Source organism: Buceros rhinoceros, unplaced genomic scaffold (assembly GCF_000710305.1).
Source record: "Buceros rhinoceros silvestris isolate BGI_N320 unplaced genomic scaffold, ASM71030v1 scaffold19987, whole genome shotgun sequence".
NCBI classification, from domain to species: Eukaryota; Metazoa; Chordata; class Aves; order Bucerotiformes; family Bucerotidae; genus Buceros; species Buceros rhinoceros.
In genome coordinates this window covers 16,617-34,361 of record NW_010424204.1, presented here as the reverse complement: position 1 = coordinate 34,361, position 17,745 = coordinate 16,617, and the positions used below count along the sequence as shown (strand labels likewise).

The 17,745-nt window shown below is 39.4% G+C and overlaps 1 protein-coding gene across 1 annotated transcript in view; it reads left to right on the top strand.

The window, feature by feature from the left end:
- Positions 1-447: 447 nt before the first annotated feature.
- CWH43 (cell wall biogenesis 43 C-terminal homolog (S. cerevisiae)) overlaps positions 448-17,745 on the top strand; it is a gene marked incomplete at its 3' end in the record, with an annotated part of 26,840 nt that continues 9,542 nt past the window's right edge. Inside the window, exons 1-9 of the mRNA XM_010140712.1 lie at positions 448-637; positions 3,549-3,669; positions 3,784-3,938; positions 5,271-5,472; positions 6,428-6,516; positions 9,089-9,343; positions 12,923-13,048; positions 15,556-15,635; positions 16,927-17,032. Coding sequence (XP_010139014.1) covers positions 484-637; positions 3,549-3,669; positions 3,784-3,938; positions 5,271-5,472; positions 6,428-6,516; positions 9,089-9,343; positions 12,923-13,048; positions 15,556-15,635; positions 16,927-17,032 — 1,288 coding nt within the window. The remainder of the gene's footprint in view (positions 638-3,548; positions 3,670-3,783; positions 3,939-5,270; positions 5,473-6,427; positions 6,517-9,088; positions 9,344-12,922; positions 13,049-15,555; positions 15,636-16,926; positions 17,033-17,745) is intronic.

Genomic DNA, 17,745 nt, shown 5'->3' with positions numbered 1-17,745 from the left:
CGAACCGTGCAGAAAACCGCAGCGCAGTGCTAGTGTGCCTCGATAAAGGTGTCTCCAGGGGAGAGCGGCACACCCATTTACTTGGATGGTTCGTTTAACCACTGATCTGACTTTGAGGAGCCTTGAGACTTCTCACATAGTCATCACGGTTCCCTCTGAACACTCACCCTCTCCTAGATTGAGCACTTCTTCACTGAGGTCCAAGTAGGAACTACTGTCTGAGTGGGCAAAGAACTGTTCTCGTTCTGTTTCCTGGGAGAATGTGCTTATTTAACTTGAAATAGCAAGTATTTCTTTACAGAAAGGGGCTATTGTTACTTGAACTACTTTCAAAGATGTTTTATGTTCTACATTTGGATGCATAAAATGGTATATTTTAGAGTAATCTCCAGGAAACCATGCTGTTGAAAATATATGATGGGTTATGTTTTCTCTTTTTTTTTAGGCTACATTTCTTGGTCTCTTTACCATGCACTGCCACCAATGATCTATTACTTTCCCCTTCAGACACTGGCACTCACTGGTCTAGAAGTTTTTGCCGTTGCCTTCTTTTCTCCAATATTCTTGATAATTGGCCCTTTTTGGAGGTTGGCTAACAATAAGTACATCCTAGCCCTTCTGAGACTAACTATGGTTGGTAAGTAAGTATGTACCATAATGAGTTAGAGATTCCATCTCAGTATCAAGGCATAAGAATAAACTTTCCTCAAAATTCAAGATAATTCTGGAAAGAGACAGGAATAAGAAGTTCTGGGTTTCCCAAACTCACGCTTTTTCTTTTTTTCTCAAGCTTTTAGATATGTTCAGAGGAATATTATTTGTACCCATTGTGTTGGTTTTTAGACCAGTACTATATAATTAAAGACAAATCTCATTGCACTTTTATTTCTAGAAGGTTTTAAATTAGTACAAGTCATGCCGAATAGGAAAAATATTTTCAGTATTGCACAGAGATCAGCAGGGCAAGTGTGTTTTGGATAGTAGTTCTGTGTCTGTGACAATGAGTAGGGGTGAGATGTTACAGAACAGCTTGGAGTTACTATAAAAGTAACCTGTTGTGAGTGAAACTTTTTTTTTTGGTAGCTTTGTTTTATGAGACAGTTTTTTCTTCTAATAATTTTTTTAAATTAAATCTATGTATATGCCTATAGCATATTGATGGGTTTGTAGGCTTATTCTAAATGTGAGATGGCTGTCATATTGTCAGCTGCACAGGAATAAAGTTCAATCTTACATTCAAGATAAAGCTGTCTCATGACCCATCCCACGTGCTCCTCTCTAAACCAAGACTTGCTGGGATTCCCCTCTTTGGTCTTCAGCTAAATGGTGCAAGTCTCAGCTCATGTTTATTTTCTGAAAGCTTTTTGGGAGAGGGTTTGGCAGCTACAGCCACATTCAGAAGAAAGTTACTGCTAATGAGTTTGCAATGCTTGGATGAACTTGGAGGAGACAATGGTCTCCATCCTGTGCAGGGGGAAAATGCTGCTGCTAAGTGATGAGTTTCAGGAGCAGCAGTTCCTGGTTCTCATTTATCAATATAAGATGATAATCAGAGAATCGCTTTTCATATAATTTTCCTCTTTTATTGTTAGAAGACAGAACAGGATCATCTTATTTACTTTCCCTTTTTTAAAAAAGAATTCTTGTTCTTCATCTCTAGAAAGATACTAGAACTAAACATTACTGGAGCCTTTAGTTTAGATGAATAGTTTTACCATGTTCTTTTCTACTCTTTCCATCATATCCTTCCTAATACCTTTTTGTTGTTTTTTTAATAAGCTTTTCAGTGAGCAGAATCTTCCACTTCAGCTTCCTGCAGCAGTGCTCAGTGTATCGCTTTCCACAAGATCTGCCCTCAGTGACCGTGTCCCACTGCTGTTTCCATCTTCCAAACACTTTGAGTATTGTCCACCCCTTGGCAAGTCTACACCGTATTCTCTCCCAGATCTCCTTACTCTCTCATTACCTCTTGCCCTACAGCATTTGGGGAGGGTGTAAGAGCATGTTCCTCACCCCCTTTGTCTCCAGCAAGGAGTTTAGCAGCCAATGGTAACTTGCACTCTTTACTTGCCCCCCTACTGCAGATTCACAAGTTATCCAGATGCCCTTGCACAGGCAGCGCTGGGATTTAGGAGTTCCCATGTGTATCTTTTTACTTTTCACTTCATTGTGTCTTTGAAATTATTTCTGTTCTGTCATACTCCGCTGCTGTTTCTCCCATTCCTCCATTCTTCCTGCTTTCTTTCCTTCTTCTTACCTAGACACTTCTTCCTTCTTTCAGATCTTTTCCTTTTTCAGAAAGGCCGTGGCCTTCCTCTGGGGCTTGTTGAACAAAATCAGGCATAACAATCTAGCCTGTGCATGCTCCACCCCATTCCACTGTAAATATTCAGCCTTCAATTTCATAATAAAAAAATCTGGAAATTTTTCATGCTTAGCTAAAACCATTAGGGGGTTGGGGTTTGGGTTTTTTTTGGTATTTGATTGAAAAGGCTTTTCCCTTATTGGTCATCAACTTCCTTTTTGTCTTTTCAGGAAGCTTGAAACTGTTGTTTTAATTTCTGTATTCTTTCAATACTACTTGGTTTTGTGTTCTATTAAAAAAAAAAAGAAAAAAAAGCAACAAAAACCCAGCAATGAACTATCCCTGTGGTAGGGTTTCTTTGAATCTATGTCTTCAGACAACACACAGTAAATTTGCATGTTTGGATAGATATATTTACATTTTGGGTGTACTTGCTCAGCAGCACAAGGTGTGTCTAGTGTAAGCAGGCAAACCCGTGCTAGCTTTAATCTAGCTAGCACAAGTGATGCAAGATTTGAGGAGGTGGAGTTGTAGATTTCAGCACAATGTAGTGACGGATATCTGTGTGCATTGTACATGCGACCTCTCCTAAAGTCTGTGCAAGTACATCTTCACTACACATTGATTTCATTTTACCATCTTTGCTCTGAACTTTGCATCTTTTACTCTGAGCAGAATGAGCAAATAGGCAGTTGGAGGATTCCTGGCACGCGTGGCCAGAATCAGCAGCTCCGTTTCTAGCTTTCCTTGCATAATGTCTCTTTAGGTTTGACTCATACTCACTTAGCAAGTGGCTGCTAGCAAAACGATGTCGCTTGTGCAATGTATGGTGATTGCTCCTTTGTGAAAAGGATATGGCTTTTGTCATAGTGCTCTTACTTTTATGGTTTTTGAGTTACGTAAATGCACTGTTCAGGAATATCTGTGTGCTTAGATATTTTATCCATATATCCTATTTATGGAATCAATGACCATAAGTACCTAAATTAAGACAATCACTGCAGTCTTGGATAATTGCTTCATTTTTTCCTGAAAATGTTAACTAACTGCTACGTCATATATACCCATACCCAGTTTCTATCCATACCTACATTTCTTTGGTTTTTTATGTGTAGTGTCCACTGTTTTCAGACGAGTGGTGTAGCCATCCAAATTACAGACAAGATTAATGCTCAGGAAATCGTTATTACTTGATCTCTATTGCCCATTAAAGCAACCTCCATATGCGTGTTTTTGTTTGTAGGAAGCTTAGCATCATACCAGGCACCAAATGCTTCAATTAGACTGTTCGTCTTGGCTGCAGGCGTTTCCTCCTCATTGCTGGTTCAAACAGTAACATGGTGGTCAGGAAACAGTTTACAAAGGTATTTTCTTTTACTGATGGGATTGTAACTGGCATTTCTTTTTTTTTTTTCTGAGAAGTTAAGATTTTTTTTTTTCCTCAAACGCATCACTATTACAAAAACTGATTCTTGTAGGTTTATCAGGATATGGGGCTTCATGCTAGGCAAGATAATGCTCCTTGTTCTTCGCATCTGGTATACTTCACTAAACCCAGTCTGGAGCTCACAGGCTGCCAATACTGTCATCCTGACAATTGGTTTTATAGCAGCAGTGGAACGAATTTACTCAGGTAAGCTTATTACAGCAAAGATGGTAGTTATGGAGAAATCCTAAGATATACCTATCTATGTGTCACTGGGTTTTAATTCTTCCTTTTTTTCTTTTTCCTCAGTACAGTCTGGTTTTAGACTTGATGCATGAGCATTGCAGACTTTAGAAACCATGGGGTATTTCCAGCTGCTTGTAACGTGGCAGGATCAATATAACAATTCATACAAGCTGTAGTGAGTTGACATTGGAACTGCCAACTAATTGCAGTATCAATAATGTGACAGTAACTCAAACAAAGGCATAACCTATTAAAGATAAATGCAGAGTGGGTTATCCTCATTCCAACATGAAACATCTGTGGTATTTCTGTTATTTTCTTAATACAGTCTGCTCTTTGAGTTTCTCTGCAGTGCATATCCTTTGACAGAGAAAGGGAGACAGGACAAAGCTGGGGAACAGCTGCTGTGGCAAAATAAACAGAAAGAATTGGAAAAGTGGACAAGTTGCCCTGAGTTCTCGGATCATCTGGACAGAGTACGCAGCAGTGGGGGCTGGCATAGGTTAAGCACACTTGAAAACTGGGAAGGCAATATTGCCAAAGAAGACAGTAAGGTTGGGTTGGTTAGTTAAGGCATCTTATGTTAAATCCTTAGAAGTTCCTTCCTTCTCAGTATAACCTGAATTAATTAATTGAAAGATAAGACCTTATCTATGTGTAAGTAGGTATAAATTGGCATCATGTGTATTGTTTGTAGACTTGTGTTACGTGACATAAATTAAGCCTGAGCTTTCATCATAGTTTAGGAAGGGTGTCCACTGCAGGGGATTAGGAAGGGAATCTGTCTTCTTCTAGGTGACAAAGCAATATATCTGTGTAATTAAAGGTGCTGCTTTTCCCTTAGATGACAGGGTATCTAAAGTGCATGGAAAAAGGAGAGGAGAAGACAAGGAAGGAAGTTTATCCCTGGCTTCTTTAGAAGTGTTGGGTTTTGTCGTTACCAGGGTTTAGAGTTTCAGAGAACAGAATCCTCTGAACAAATTCTAAAAACTTTTCTGCTAATTTTCAAAGCCAATTTAGTTATTTAAATTCCAGTAGTTTAAAGAATAATCATATGGGCAGGTTGCCATTTTCGTACGCTTAAGGTGAGTAGCTTTTCCAGACAGACCTAGGAATGTTATTGGAATTTTTTTTGTCGTATTAATTTCCATGCATGATCAGCTAAATTACCTTTTGTGTCCGAGCCAGTAATTTATTCTGGTAAATTTGTGATCTTGGATATTTCTTTTTCTCAGGAACCCTTTCTAATAGGATTTGACAGTTTGCTCAACTACATTTCTATTCTTATTCTAGGGGGAGACAAGAGGAAACAAGAAGCAAACAAAGCTGGTAATGCAGTTAGAGAGACTGTTTCCCACCATCATTGGCTTTTATCAGGAATTGCTTTTGGCAGCCTAATGTTCCTCACCCTGTGGATATTTGGAGAGGTCTCATTAATTTCTAGATGGGCAGTAAGTGGACATCCACATACAGGTCCAGATCCGAATCCATATGGGTAAGTGGTTTTTTTTTTAATTATTATTATTCAAACAAAAACAGTAATCAAAAGTCAGTGCTGTAGTGGGTGACAAATTAAAACTCAACCAAATGATGGTATAAGAACTTACACAGAAGAAAGTGGGTACAAGGTACTTCACATAGAGGACTTGTGGATTCATTCTTGCTTTCAGATACCTCTGAGCATTGTGTCTATACCAACAAATCTTAACATTTTCTAATACAGAATGATTTATATTTCAGCAATAAAAAACTTGATATGAAGTGTATCTATAATATGCAGTAAATGAATCTAGCAGTTGATTTCAGAAAGGAGATGGTAGGAAATAGTATATGAGAGGTGCATGCGGATAAAAAAGATAAAATGTGTGTAATATTAAAAGATACACTTCTGCAGAGGTTTTGGTTGGTAAGAATTTAGTTTTAATACTGAGTGTTGCTTACTTGGGTTCCAAAATCTAGCAAGAGAGCAGATTAGTTATTCTGAGTCAACTATGTGTAGCAGCAGGTGAGGTAGGTAGTAATTTGGAATTAGTATACACAGGAGCTACCCAAGACCAACAGCAATGTTAGATGCTGTAGGATCCCCTACTTGAAATAGGGGAGTACACATCTGGGCTGCATTCTTCCCTCTCATTTTCTCTGAGTTCTTTTTGGCTTTCATACCCAGTATTTCAGTAGAATGCTTCTGCTGCTGAACATAGCTCGCTTATACATTATGATAAACTGCCATCATTTTCAACTGCATTTTTTTACATCCAGTAAAAGGAGGAATATGTAGCAGAGCATGAGATAAAGATATTTTGTGTTCAAATCAAGCTCTGTTTAAAATACAAGGATTGTAAAATATTACCAAGCATCATTGTCTGTATGTCTAGAAGTTTCTTTTTCAACACCAGGTGTTTATAAAATTATATTAATCTATGATTTCTTTTTCGTTATTGCCATATTAGAGGTACAGTTTTGTTGGGCCTGGCTCATGGTCTATTGCTTTCATTTTGGAGCTGGTCTACTCTCTCCCGTTTTGCCTGGTTTCTTACAGGTAGGTGCAAATCCTGAGCAGAATTTGTTTCTATTATCTTATTCCTTTTCTCAAGCCCTCTGACCCTACACCTCATCTTGGAAAAGTCAATTGCTAATCAAAGCGTCTTTGTCACTGACTAGTATATACATGTCTGAGCAGTTGACTAAGGGTTACAGGCCAAATCTCCAGGCCATTGCAGAGCAGTGTTGTTCTTTTCAGAAGCAGCTGTTGAGCTTCTGTTCCCATGAGTAATGTTTTCAATTCTCACCACCAACATTGTGTAAGGCTACATCTAGGGTTATGGGGTTGAGATGACACAGGCCTCTTGATTCTACCGGAGGCACAATAACTTGTAATTTAATGAGCAGCTCATGAGAAGGCAAGCTTGTCTTCTGTCTCTGTAGTTGCCAAGGTCTCCAGGCGTTAAAATAGTGTGAACATCAAAGCAGTTTGGCTGGAGCACTGTATTTGTGAATCAGTCTGCGTATAGTGGGTCTTGGGTGGTGGGAAGAGGGATTCAAGTGCTGCATCCAGATATCCGTTTTCATGAGGATGGTATAGCTATGTTGTGGAGCAAGCTATGCATGGTGCCAGGTAGGAGGAGATGGAAGTAATTCTGCTCTTGAACTATGGAGAGGTGTTTTCCATACCTTCTCAGCATGGATGGATGGATGCAGCTTGGTTTAATTCATAGGTCCATCTGAGTGAAATTTAGTGGTATAATGATGTTTTAAAAAAATAAATCTACTTCTTTTTTGGCCTAAGTGTTTGTAGATGTTTATATCAAGAAGACAAAGCAGAACTTGCTATGAATGTTTAATAATAAACTGGGACATACCAAAATACAGACAGGAGAGGAAATGATGAGTTATGTTTTGGTTTTTTCCTTTTCACCTTCTCTTTTGGAGCACTTAAGAGCCAGCACTTTCAAGTCACTTTCCACAACCTTGAAGACAAGAAATTTAATGCAAACTGAGTTTCCTCGAGGAAAATCAGGAGAGGAAGCAAAATATAGTGCTATATGTTGGGAAAGTTGCAACAAAGGCACAAGAGCTGACAATGCATAAACTCTCAGTTGCCCAAATAATTTGCCTTTTGGTGCAAGTGTTAGTTTTAAGAAATGTGTGTGCAGATTGTAATGTGATTGTAAGCTTTTGATTTTTCGATGTACACACATTGCTGATTTTAAACAAGCACAGAATGATTCTTTACTGGATGCAAGCATTGTATTCTAAAATGCTTCAGAACCTTGATGTATATAAGAGTAAAGTATTAAAAATGTTTCGGTACACTTACTGTCATGGTGTGGAAGTTAGTAAACGTTTTCTTACCTAAAATGAAGTTTTAAAGTGAAGTTGTCCTGTTACAAAGAGTTTTTGTGGTTGTTAATGTTGTTTGGAGTCAAATCCCATCAGTCAACGACTTGCATTTAGTAAAAGATTAATACTTGTTTTCTTGTCTATCATATGGTTATCTAAAGGGGCACAAGATCAGGGAAATGTATGTTTTCACAGAATCATTTTAGTTGGAGAAGATCTTTAAGATCATCGAGTCCAACCATTCACCCAGCACTGCTAGGGTCCCTAAACCGTGTCCCTGAGCACCACATCTGCATGTCTTTTAAACACTTTCAGGGATGGGCACTCCAGCACTGCCCTGGGCAGCCTGTTCTAGTGCTTGACAACCCTCTCTGTAACGAAATTTTTCCTAATATCCCACCTAAACCTCCCCTGGCACAACTTGTTCTATCACTTGTTACTTGGGAGAACAGACTGACCTCCACCTTGCTACAACCTCCTTTCAGGTAGGTGTAGAGAGTGATAAGGTCACCCCTGAGCCTCCTTTTCTCCAGACTAAACAACCCCAGTTTCCTCAGCTGCGTCTCTTAAGACTTGTTCTCTGAAGCTTTCACCAGCTTCGTTGCCCTTCTTTGGTCATGCTCCATCACCTACCTCAGTGTCCTTCTTGTAGTGAGGAGCCCAAAACTGGACACAGTATTCAAGGTGTGGCCTCACCAGTGCCGAGTACAGGGTAACGATCACTTCCCTGCTCCTGCTGGCCACACTATTGCTGACACAAGCCAGGATGCTGTTGGCTTTCTTGGCCACCTGGGCACACTGCTGGCTCATATTCAGATGGCTGTTGACCGACATTCCCAGGTCCCTTTCTGCTGGGCAGCTTTACAGCCACTGTTTTCACATTGATCTCTTTGATTCTTCCTATGTTGTGTTAAAGGAGGTTCATAATAGGCAGACCTGTTAATCTCAAAAACCTGCGTTATCCCTCTGTTGTGCGGGGAGAGCTCTGTTTAAGAAAAATTGTTCAGTTTTGGCTCTGGGTGTTTCTCTGCTGTCTTTTTGCTGCACTGTTCTCAGCTGAATAGACAGTCTTTAAGAGTTTGAGATACTGGGTAAAGTAAGAGGCTGTCATTGGTTATTAGTAATACCAGTCCTTCTAGCGATGCAGTTCCCATGGCTGGAAAGCACAGTTATATTTCCTAGACTCTCCTTTTTTCCTAGAAGGAACATGAAAAAATGTGGCAGATAATACACCTGACTGACTTACTGTAATCTTTTCTGTCCCTTCACAGGTTTAGCATCTTCAGCCGGTCTCCTTTATTTACACACCTGGAGTGCTGCTGTTGCAGGCAGCATTCTTGCTGTCTTTACTATGTGCGTGTGGCCTCACATGGCTGGACACTTTGTTAGCTGTCTGCATCCTGGGAAAGCCATGACTACCGCCATGTTTGCCTATGTTCTTGAATTATTCTTCTGTGTATGGTGCACAGCTTACAAATTTGTACCTGGAGGAATTTACGCTAGAGAAAGCTCCCATCTTCTTTTAGGTACTTCTATGACTATAAACAAACACAAATATGGTTGCTTTAGTCTCAACCGGATGTTTCAAATGTATCTAGTGTATAAATAGTCTTTCCGAATGCTCAGCTGCTGTTTGATTTACTATGGTCAGAGTTCCTATGAGAAAATTAGTGAGACATGCAAAAAATAATCTACTTGTTTCTTTATTGTTAGAAATAGTTTAAAATGTGGACAGAAAATGGAATTCAGTTGAGGGCAAATGACAAAGTGAAAAAAGTCTGGCTGAAAGTCAGTGAAATATGGCTGCAACCTGTATGCTAGCTGCCAGAGATAGCAGTATGGTACCTCAGGTAACAGTGTAGTTTCTGGGAGTTCAGGGGCTTAGGAAGGCTGAATTACTGATACCGTAACATAATTCAGTGCATTATTTAGCCCTGCTCTGAAGACCAAAGTGCATTCCACTGATCTAGCTAGTCTGTATTTGAGACCTGAACTCCATTTCCATGTGGCTCTACTGTATGCTTTGTGGACACACCAGCATGTTTGGAGGAATGTCGATAAGCCTGCAGTGTCAGAGACATGCAAACAGGAGAGGAAGAAAAGAAATTGTCAGGTATTTGCTAATAAGGAATAGTTGAGGTGAGGAAAGGTAGAGGTTTTAGCAAAATGATCCCTTAATGAAGGTGAGGAGGTGGAAATGAAGTCAACCCTTTCTGGTTTGTCTCCAGAATTATTTTCTTAGTAGGTACTAATGTGTTTCTATAGTGTATTTCACTAGTTATATTTAAACAATGACAAACATTGTCTTGGGCTAAGTGTGTGGCACTTTTTAAAACGTGATGCATTATCCTGTATTTTTTTTTTTTAAAGGATTAACAAATGCTGTGCTCGACTTTTTGCTTCAGTGGTTTTAGATTTTGTAAATGTCTTTGCAACCACTTCCTGTCACTTCAGTTTCTTACTCTCCATATGTGTTTAACATATTACAGCAATCACATGATTGGTTGTCAGTTTGTATGTTTTGAGGAAAGCACATTTATCACAGTTTTCTTTGTTCTGAAAGGACTCTGGGCGGTCCATAGAAACAGTTATCTCAATTTAATTTTATTTTTTTAAGCTATTTGAGGAAAAAGTGGTAGTGTCAAATGTTTTCTTGAGTAATGCTTTGATGAAAAAAAAGGTGTTATATAAAATCCCTCTCTTGTCAAATATACACTTGTGATTGATTCCCCTGGCATGATCACTGGATAGTAACACAGAGATGGCCCTAACCTTCTCTTTGGTAAAATGAAAACTGTCAGCTGAATCCATCTCAGCTGATGGCACTACATGAGTTTATATTCCATCTGAGAACTCAGTTTCTGTCTTTTTGACACTACCCCATTGCATATCAAAGATTTGCAAATTATGCCATGAGCCTGTGTATTTGTTGCTGTCCTTCTACCCTTACTACCTGGCTTTCTGGCAAATTGCTTGTTTTCTTCTGGTTTCTTTCAGGTGCAGGTGTTATTTCTTGCTTTCTCCTCCTCTCCAATATTCTGCCTTTCTCTTGCTGCAGTTTGGGTAGGGAACTGCACCGGGAAAAGTGACAATCAAAGTAAGATTGTTATATTCAGAACTTTTGTGCTGCTTTACTGTGATGTAAACATAATGCTGAGGGGTCAGATCCCTGGTTTTCTGTCAGGGATGTAATGGCTTTGAATCAGTCTCACTTTGAGAAGGGTTTTGTGTGTGCACCCTTCTTCATTGCACTAGACCCAGCTTCCTGGTTTGCAAACTTTCACTACAACTAATGTAACAAGTAAGGGCAGTAAGAAAATACTGAGTAATTCTTATTTCTTCTTCAGCTACAACTCTGCAATAAAACGTGACTTCTATAGTTAATTAACTATGCTACAAAGATATTAAAGACATACACCTTCTGCAGCAGAGCTGTCACCCAATTCATTATGCTCCCACGTTTTTTTTGCAGTTAATTGGATCCTTCAGCTCATAAGGGATGGGAAAAGAGCTTGTACTGTTTGTCTGAACTACCTATTGAAAAGCAAAGATACCATGGCAGTACATTGCAACAATTAGTGCACTGAAGTCACTTACTAGCATTTAAAATGTATGTTATAGGTATGCTTAGTTGCCTGTTCTTAAAAAGGACAGCTGCTTCTGTTGGCTCTGGAGGACAAGAATACAAGAGGCCGTGTTAAACTGGCCTCCTAACTTGCTGCAGCGTGCTTACACTGTTAGGGCAAACTGTTGAACAATTGCTTCTGTAGTTGCTGTATTAAAATGTGTTACTTGTGTCTTGGTGACAGAACAGTTAATTTGCAAAGATAATAGACATCTACAATCAACAATGTATTTTTTCCTCAAGCTGTTGTTTTCAGGTTCTCTAATATGTAGGTGCAACTTAATTGCTCTTGTCCGGGTTAATTCCAGTAAACTTTGAAAGTACTGGGCTGACCTGGGAGTTGTAGCCATCAACAGGGGTCTGGAAGCATTTTAGCATAGTTTATCTACCGTGTGCTAGTCTTAATAGTAATACCCTGAAACTGTACTGCAAATCAGTCTTTGCTTGTGAGTGCTGGCTAAGTGTACCTGAGGTTCTGTGGAGGTTGGATACGCAAAGGTGGGGAGGTCTAATGAAAGATTTGCTGCTTTGCCCCAGATCAAAGGGTTAAAATATCTTTGTCTTTCATGTTATCGCAATTGGTACATGAATACAGGAGGGAAAAAAGTGGTTTTAAACAAATATTTCACTAACAGAAGAAACCGGGTAAAATGTGCAGTAGCATGGGACTCAGTGGTACCAGCAGAGTTAAAAGATCTTGGAGTTTCCACAGTGAATAGTGAGAGAGGTTCTGAGGATTGGTGGGTTAGCACCCAGAGCCTGATGCTGGGGTACACAGAGTTGTCTGGTAATATCATCATCCTTAAGCTGTCGGCCTGAAAGATCCAAAGGTGGGCTGTATTTTGGAGCACAGTGAAGTCCAGAGTAGAGCTGGTAATGTGAAGGAGCCTTTGGCTAGATGCTTTTACTGTTAGGTTTGCTCTTCAGTCACCAGCACAGAGCAGGTTTAATAAGGCTGTTTCAGGGGTATTAAATCTTAGCAGCAGCTTATTTGAAAACAAACAAACAATGTAATTTTGAACTTGAAACAGGTATTTTGAACTGGAAACTTGAAAACAGCCATTCAGGGGCATTTTAAATAATCATCTGGCTGTGGACTCCTATTGCGATACTACTATTTTGAAATGATTTTTTGGAAGTATTTATCATTAGTGGCATGTTTAATGTCACAAGCTCCTTTTTTAGGAAGCAATGCTTATGGCAACACGTACAACAATGTACATTAAACATTTTTGAAGTGCTGCAGGCATAGTTGAGGTGAATACTGTGACAATGATAAATAGGATTTACTCTATTGTACTGCCTGCATTTCTACATTGGGTATGGCATTTATCTGTGTTTGTGCATTGAGTTATCTTTGTTGTTGGAGCCATAAGGTTGACTGTAACACAACATCTGGGAGTTTATGAATGGTGCATTTATGAGCCAAGTTTAATATGTTAAAGCTCTATGAAAAAACTAATGTCTTATGTTTTTACAGGATTTATAATGCTGTGTATTGGGGTAGACTTTCTAACAGGACCCAAGAAAGACCTCAGCTCTATCTTTGAAGTGAAAAGCAACCAAAAGCCGCTATTAAAAAAGAGTAAAAACTATATTAAACTATGTAAGTATAATTTTACTTCCTTTCTTTCATGACCCTAGGAATACTGTCTGAGGAGATAGAGTAACACAGTGGAGTGTTTTGCTCAGATGTTTTAGAAATGTTTTTTTGGTGCTAGTTTTAGAGCCAGACTTGTAGTTGGTATTGCCCTAGGTCTCGTTTTAATGATGACATATACTACTGGAGGAACTGATTCACTGTGATTATGGTGGAGAGAGAGAATGATCATCATGAAATGTGTTAAATGGAGACCAAAATGAAAAATGAACTGGAGAAAAAAGAAAGTATAAAAATGGATTTGGCATCATTTACGATTTCATTCTGGTGGTTGTCAAGGAGGCCTCTGTGGATCTGGGGATTTATTAGATGTTTATACAAAAGATGAATGATTTCTCAGCCGAGTTGGTATGTTTATTTTGAGGCAGTTCAGTGCGACACCCTTTATAGGGCTGTGTGAGCTGTCTGCCAGTGGGATGGGACTCGGCTGGCCCAGGAGCTGCTGCATAATGTAACGCTCCTCCTGCATGAGGAGGCAGTCCTGCAAAGCCTGTTGTGGCTGCCATCACAACACAATCCTGGTGCCTTGCTGCGTGTTCAGACCAGGCCTATCCTCAGGAAACCTCCTGTAATCCTGAGGATGATGAAGGTTCAAATTCCTGCATCTTTTTTTCCTCCGTGACTTTAGATCACATTACTTAGCATTTGCGTACCTCATTTTGCCAGTTTTGGAAAGTGAAGAAAATAGTGCTTCACTACTGTTCAGGGCTGCTTCTGAAATCTTTATGAATACCTTTACCCTATATAGTCAGGGGCCAGAAGAATGTGGCCTCCAAGAGTTTGTACAGTGGAGGCAATGTGAGAACCATCGCAAGTGGTTTGAGTATTACTACTCAAAACCATTTCACAAAAGTGAGTAAATACTTCAAAATACCATCTGTCTCAAAGCACACCCCTTGCAGCTAATTTTCTGACATTACAACAGTAACTCTTGTACTTCCTCATCGTGTCCAGACTTGTATTGTTTATCAGTTTCCCCTTTAAGCACGTTTGCATGTTGTGGAATATGAAATTGCTTGTCATTTGCTAATGTAAACAGCATGTTCTTCCAACATCATCCATGATAAAATTTATTTAAATTTTACACAAAATTGTTCCAGAAAACTTGCATAAAAGTAATAACATATCTGTTTAAAGATTTCATGAAAGAATAAACTGGAGTGACTGAAATAATTGTAGATAGCATATGCCACATATGTAAATGAAATAACTGTAGAGGGGTTTGATCATCAAAGTACAATGTGCCAAACCCTGAGAGCTTGTAAGTGTCCACTGTGGTTATTTTTGGAAGGCTGCAGGAGCATTGGGAAAGCTCTGAATTTGCATTCTGTGAAGCCACAGTACCTTTCCAAGAATGTGCAAACAAAGGATGGCTCTGGAGATGTGGCAGGGATCACCTCTTTCTGACATCAAAAGGCTTGCATAGTAAACTAAATTTTCTTCCTTACACTGTAGTTACATAAAATGAAAATTGTATTCCACAAATGCATATCTGGAACACAGAGGGGAAATCACTGGAAGTTTTACATCATCCTCTTTCTCATCTCCTATGATGAATTCTTCATGATTTTTACAAAAGTATTCCAGAGAGTTTTGGTATATTGTGTCTGCTCATCCTGTTGCATTTTGGAGAATGTAAGTGTATTTGCACACATACAGATATTCTGCATGCATATACTCTTCAGTATACTACTTTGGAATGGTGTTATCACTGGCATATGTGGAAATTTCACAAGGGCGCACAAGCTCTTTCCCCCCAACAAGGGGGTGGCATATGCCTCCGGTAGGGTCTCCCAAGCCAGACAGGTCTCAGCTGAAGGGTCAGACAAAGTGTGTCCACGGGCAGGATGGGCTCACTAGCCTTCGGGCAACCATCCTAGGAGAAGGACAACTCTGACTCCAAACCCGGGCAGATGGAGCTCGTTTAGCCTTGTAAGGCTCCATCTAAGAGAAGGATACTCTAACCAAACCTACGACCCGAGGACTTCGCTGTCACCGTCCAAGCTCGCCAGGCCCTGGCAGATGAACCTCAGGTGTAAAGGGTGGAGCCAGTTCCGCGCACGCTGCGCCTCACCTAAAAATCCACCGCGCAGGCCTGAAGGGTGTGCTCACACTTGCAAAGCCCTGTAGCGACAGGCGAGGGATGAAACGGCAGGGGAAAAGGTGCAAGACCTTCCAGTGTGCTCTTTGCAACCGGACATGCCTATCCCGCATTGGCCTTTTCAGCCATCAGCTTGCAGTGAGCGTGGGAAAAACCCTTCCGAAATCTTCGTTCGTGAAGCCAAGCCAAGCCATGATGTTGATGATGATGATGTGGAAATTTAAATGTATACCTTTCCTCATTCTATGATTAGCACATCTTAGAATAACTGTACCCAGCTCTGTTTAACTGCAATAACATTATTATTTTCTCTTGCTTTAAAAATTACTTTTCTATGTTTCTCTGTTTCAAGTATTGTGGCTGTTTGTTGGTGTTGGTTTGCTAGGATTGGGTCTACGTTATAAAACCTACCAAAAGAAATTGGGCCAAGGGGTGAGTAGTGTGTTTGTGAAAATGGTAACTTTCAAATATATGCGCGTGTGATATCTTAGGTGTGTTTGGTGCTGAAGAAGACTTTGTACGGTATCCAAGTATTCAGCAGAAATGAAGATGCAAACTTTAATTTGTAAATTAACGTTGAACATGGGACATGTCTGTGTCTTTGGAGATTGAGAATGGTGCTATGAAGGAAGAAGCTATTCTAAAAAACTGGGAGATGCATGCCTCGTATATTCAATTTGAATGTTACTTTCGTAAATGAGTTTATTTGAATTGTATTCAAAACTTGACTGGACAATGCTGTTAGCAGCCTATTCTTATATCAGGGAAGTTTGAACAGATAATCTCCTGAGGATCCTCCCAGCTGAAGAAATTCTGTGCTTTTATATTTTTTATATGCATAACTCTGAATTGAATGTCTCTGAAAAGCTGGTTGACTTAGATCGGACTCAGACGACTTACAGGAATTGGGTAAAAATCAGAAGATTTGAGTTTTCAATCTGGCAAAAAAATTAGATATTGCAATGATAGTAACAATTAAGATGTTTAATGCTTGCAAGGTTTAGCATTTAGATTATTTACAGGTTGTCCAAGTGTGTTGCTTGCTTATTTAGTAATTTCAATTCAAAATTAGGGCTGTTTTGATAAAATGTAAATCAACATGTTTCCATTCTGAGATTTAATTGATTACTAGTACAAAGTCAAATTTTTTATGCTATTGGTTGCAATTATGAATTGGACATCTTTATTCTGATGGCAGTTTGGATATAGTCCTTTAAAACTTCCTCTTCACTTGTATTCCTGTTGGTAATTTTTTGTTAGAGAATTCACTGATGACAAATGCAGGAATAGATGCAGAAAAGGTGATGAGAGCTAAGTAGAAATTGTGTGTATGTGTAAGTGCCTACATGCACATGCATATTCACACATGCACACAGACATAGGCAGTTGGCTTTCTTTTCAGAATTTCCAATTTTGTAGTACCTTATAATGTGGAAAAAAGTGGGTAGTTCCTCTTAGATTAAAAAATTCATAGTCTCTTTCATTTACTCATTTACTGTTACTTTACAGTTTAACAATGGTGACTTTTCTCTTCTTGTTAATAGCAGATCTTTTCTCAAAAATACCTAAAGTATTTTGTAAACCTGACAGCTTTATTAGGAAAATATATTGGTCAAAACATCCCTTCTTGCGTGTCTTATATGGCACCATGTATCTGATGTTATTGACTCCAAAGGTATAATACATAAAAGGCAAATTGTACTTGACTTTTTTCCTTTTTTAGGTTTCAAAAAGAGACTTCTCTGCTATGATTTGGCCTTTTAGATTTGGATATGACAATGAAGGATGGTCTAATTTGGAAGGATCAGCTAACTTGCTTAATCAATCAGGTAATATTTTCTTCCACTTCATTTATATTTGAGAAGGTTCACCTGAAGAGAGAGAAGCAAGGACACCTGCTGGGTAACTGAGGCCATTCTTGCGTTAACACAGGACCCTGTGTCTAGCGGCTTTCTCCTGAATTTGTGAGCTGTTCCAATACAATCACTTCTGTAAAAGATCCATTTGCAGTCATAATTTTTTAAAATTTATTTTAAAGATCTTTCTGATTGGCATACCTAGGCCAACCAGTGACACCTATCTTTTGAGTATTGCAGAGAACAATTAACACCTACAAGCACCAAAGTGTTTTCTCCAATGACGGGGACGTGTTCTTTCATCTCTCTAACCTCCCTCCCGCTCCAGGAGAAAAGGGTTAAAAGCAGAGATAGGAAAGAAACAAAAATTTGTGAGACCTCTGAAGTTTGGGAAACTCGAACAAGTTTGGTAACAGAAGAAAAAAATATTATACACAGAAAAACAAATGAAATATTAACGGGTTTCTACAGGATGGAAAGCGAGGGTTAAACGCGGTTAAGGAAACAAAAGCGAAATAAATACCGAGCAGTGTCCGAAATGCAGCAGCCACGTGGTCGGCGGTTCTTGTGGAGGCGGGACAAAAGACCGCGGCTAACCCAAACGCAGCAATGCAGCGTGTAAGGAGGAGCCGCGCCGCTGATTTGGTCGTGAGTGTTCGAGGAACGGCAGCAGCGAGGTCTGTCCT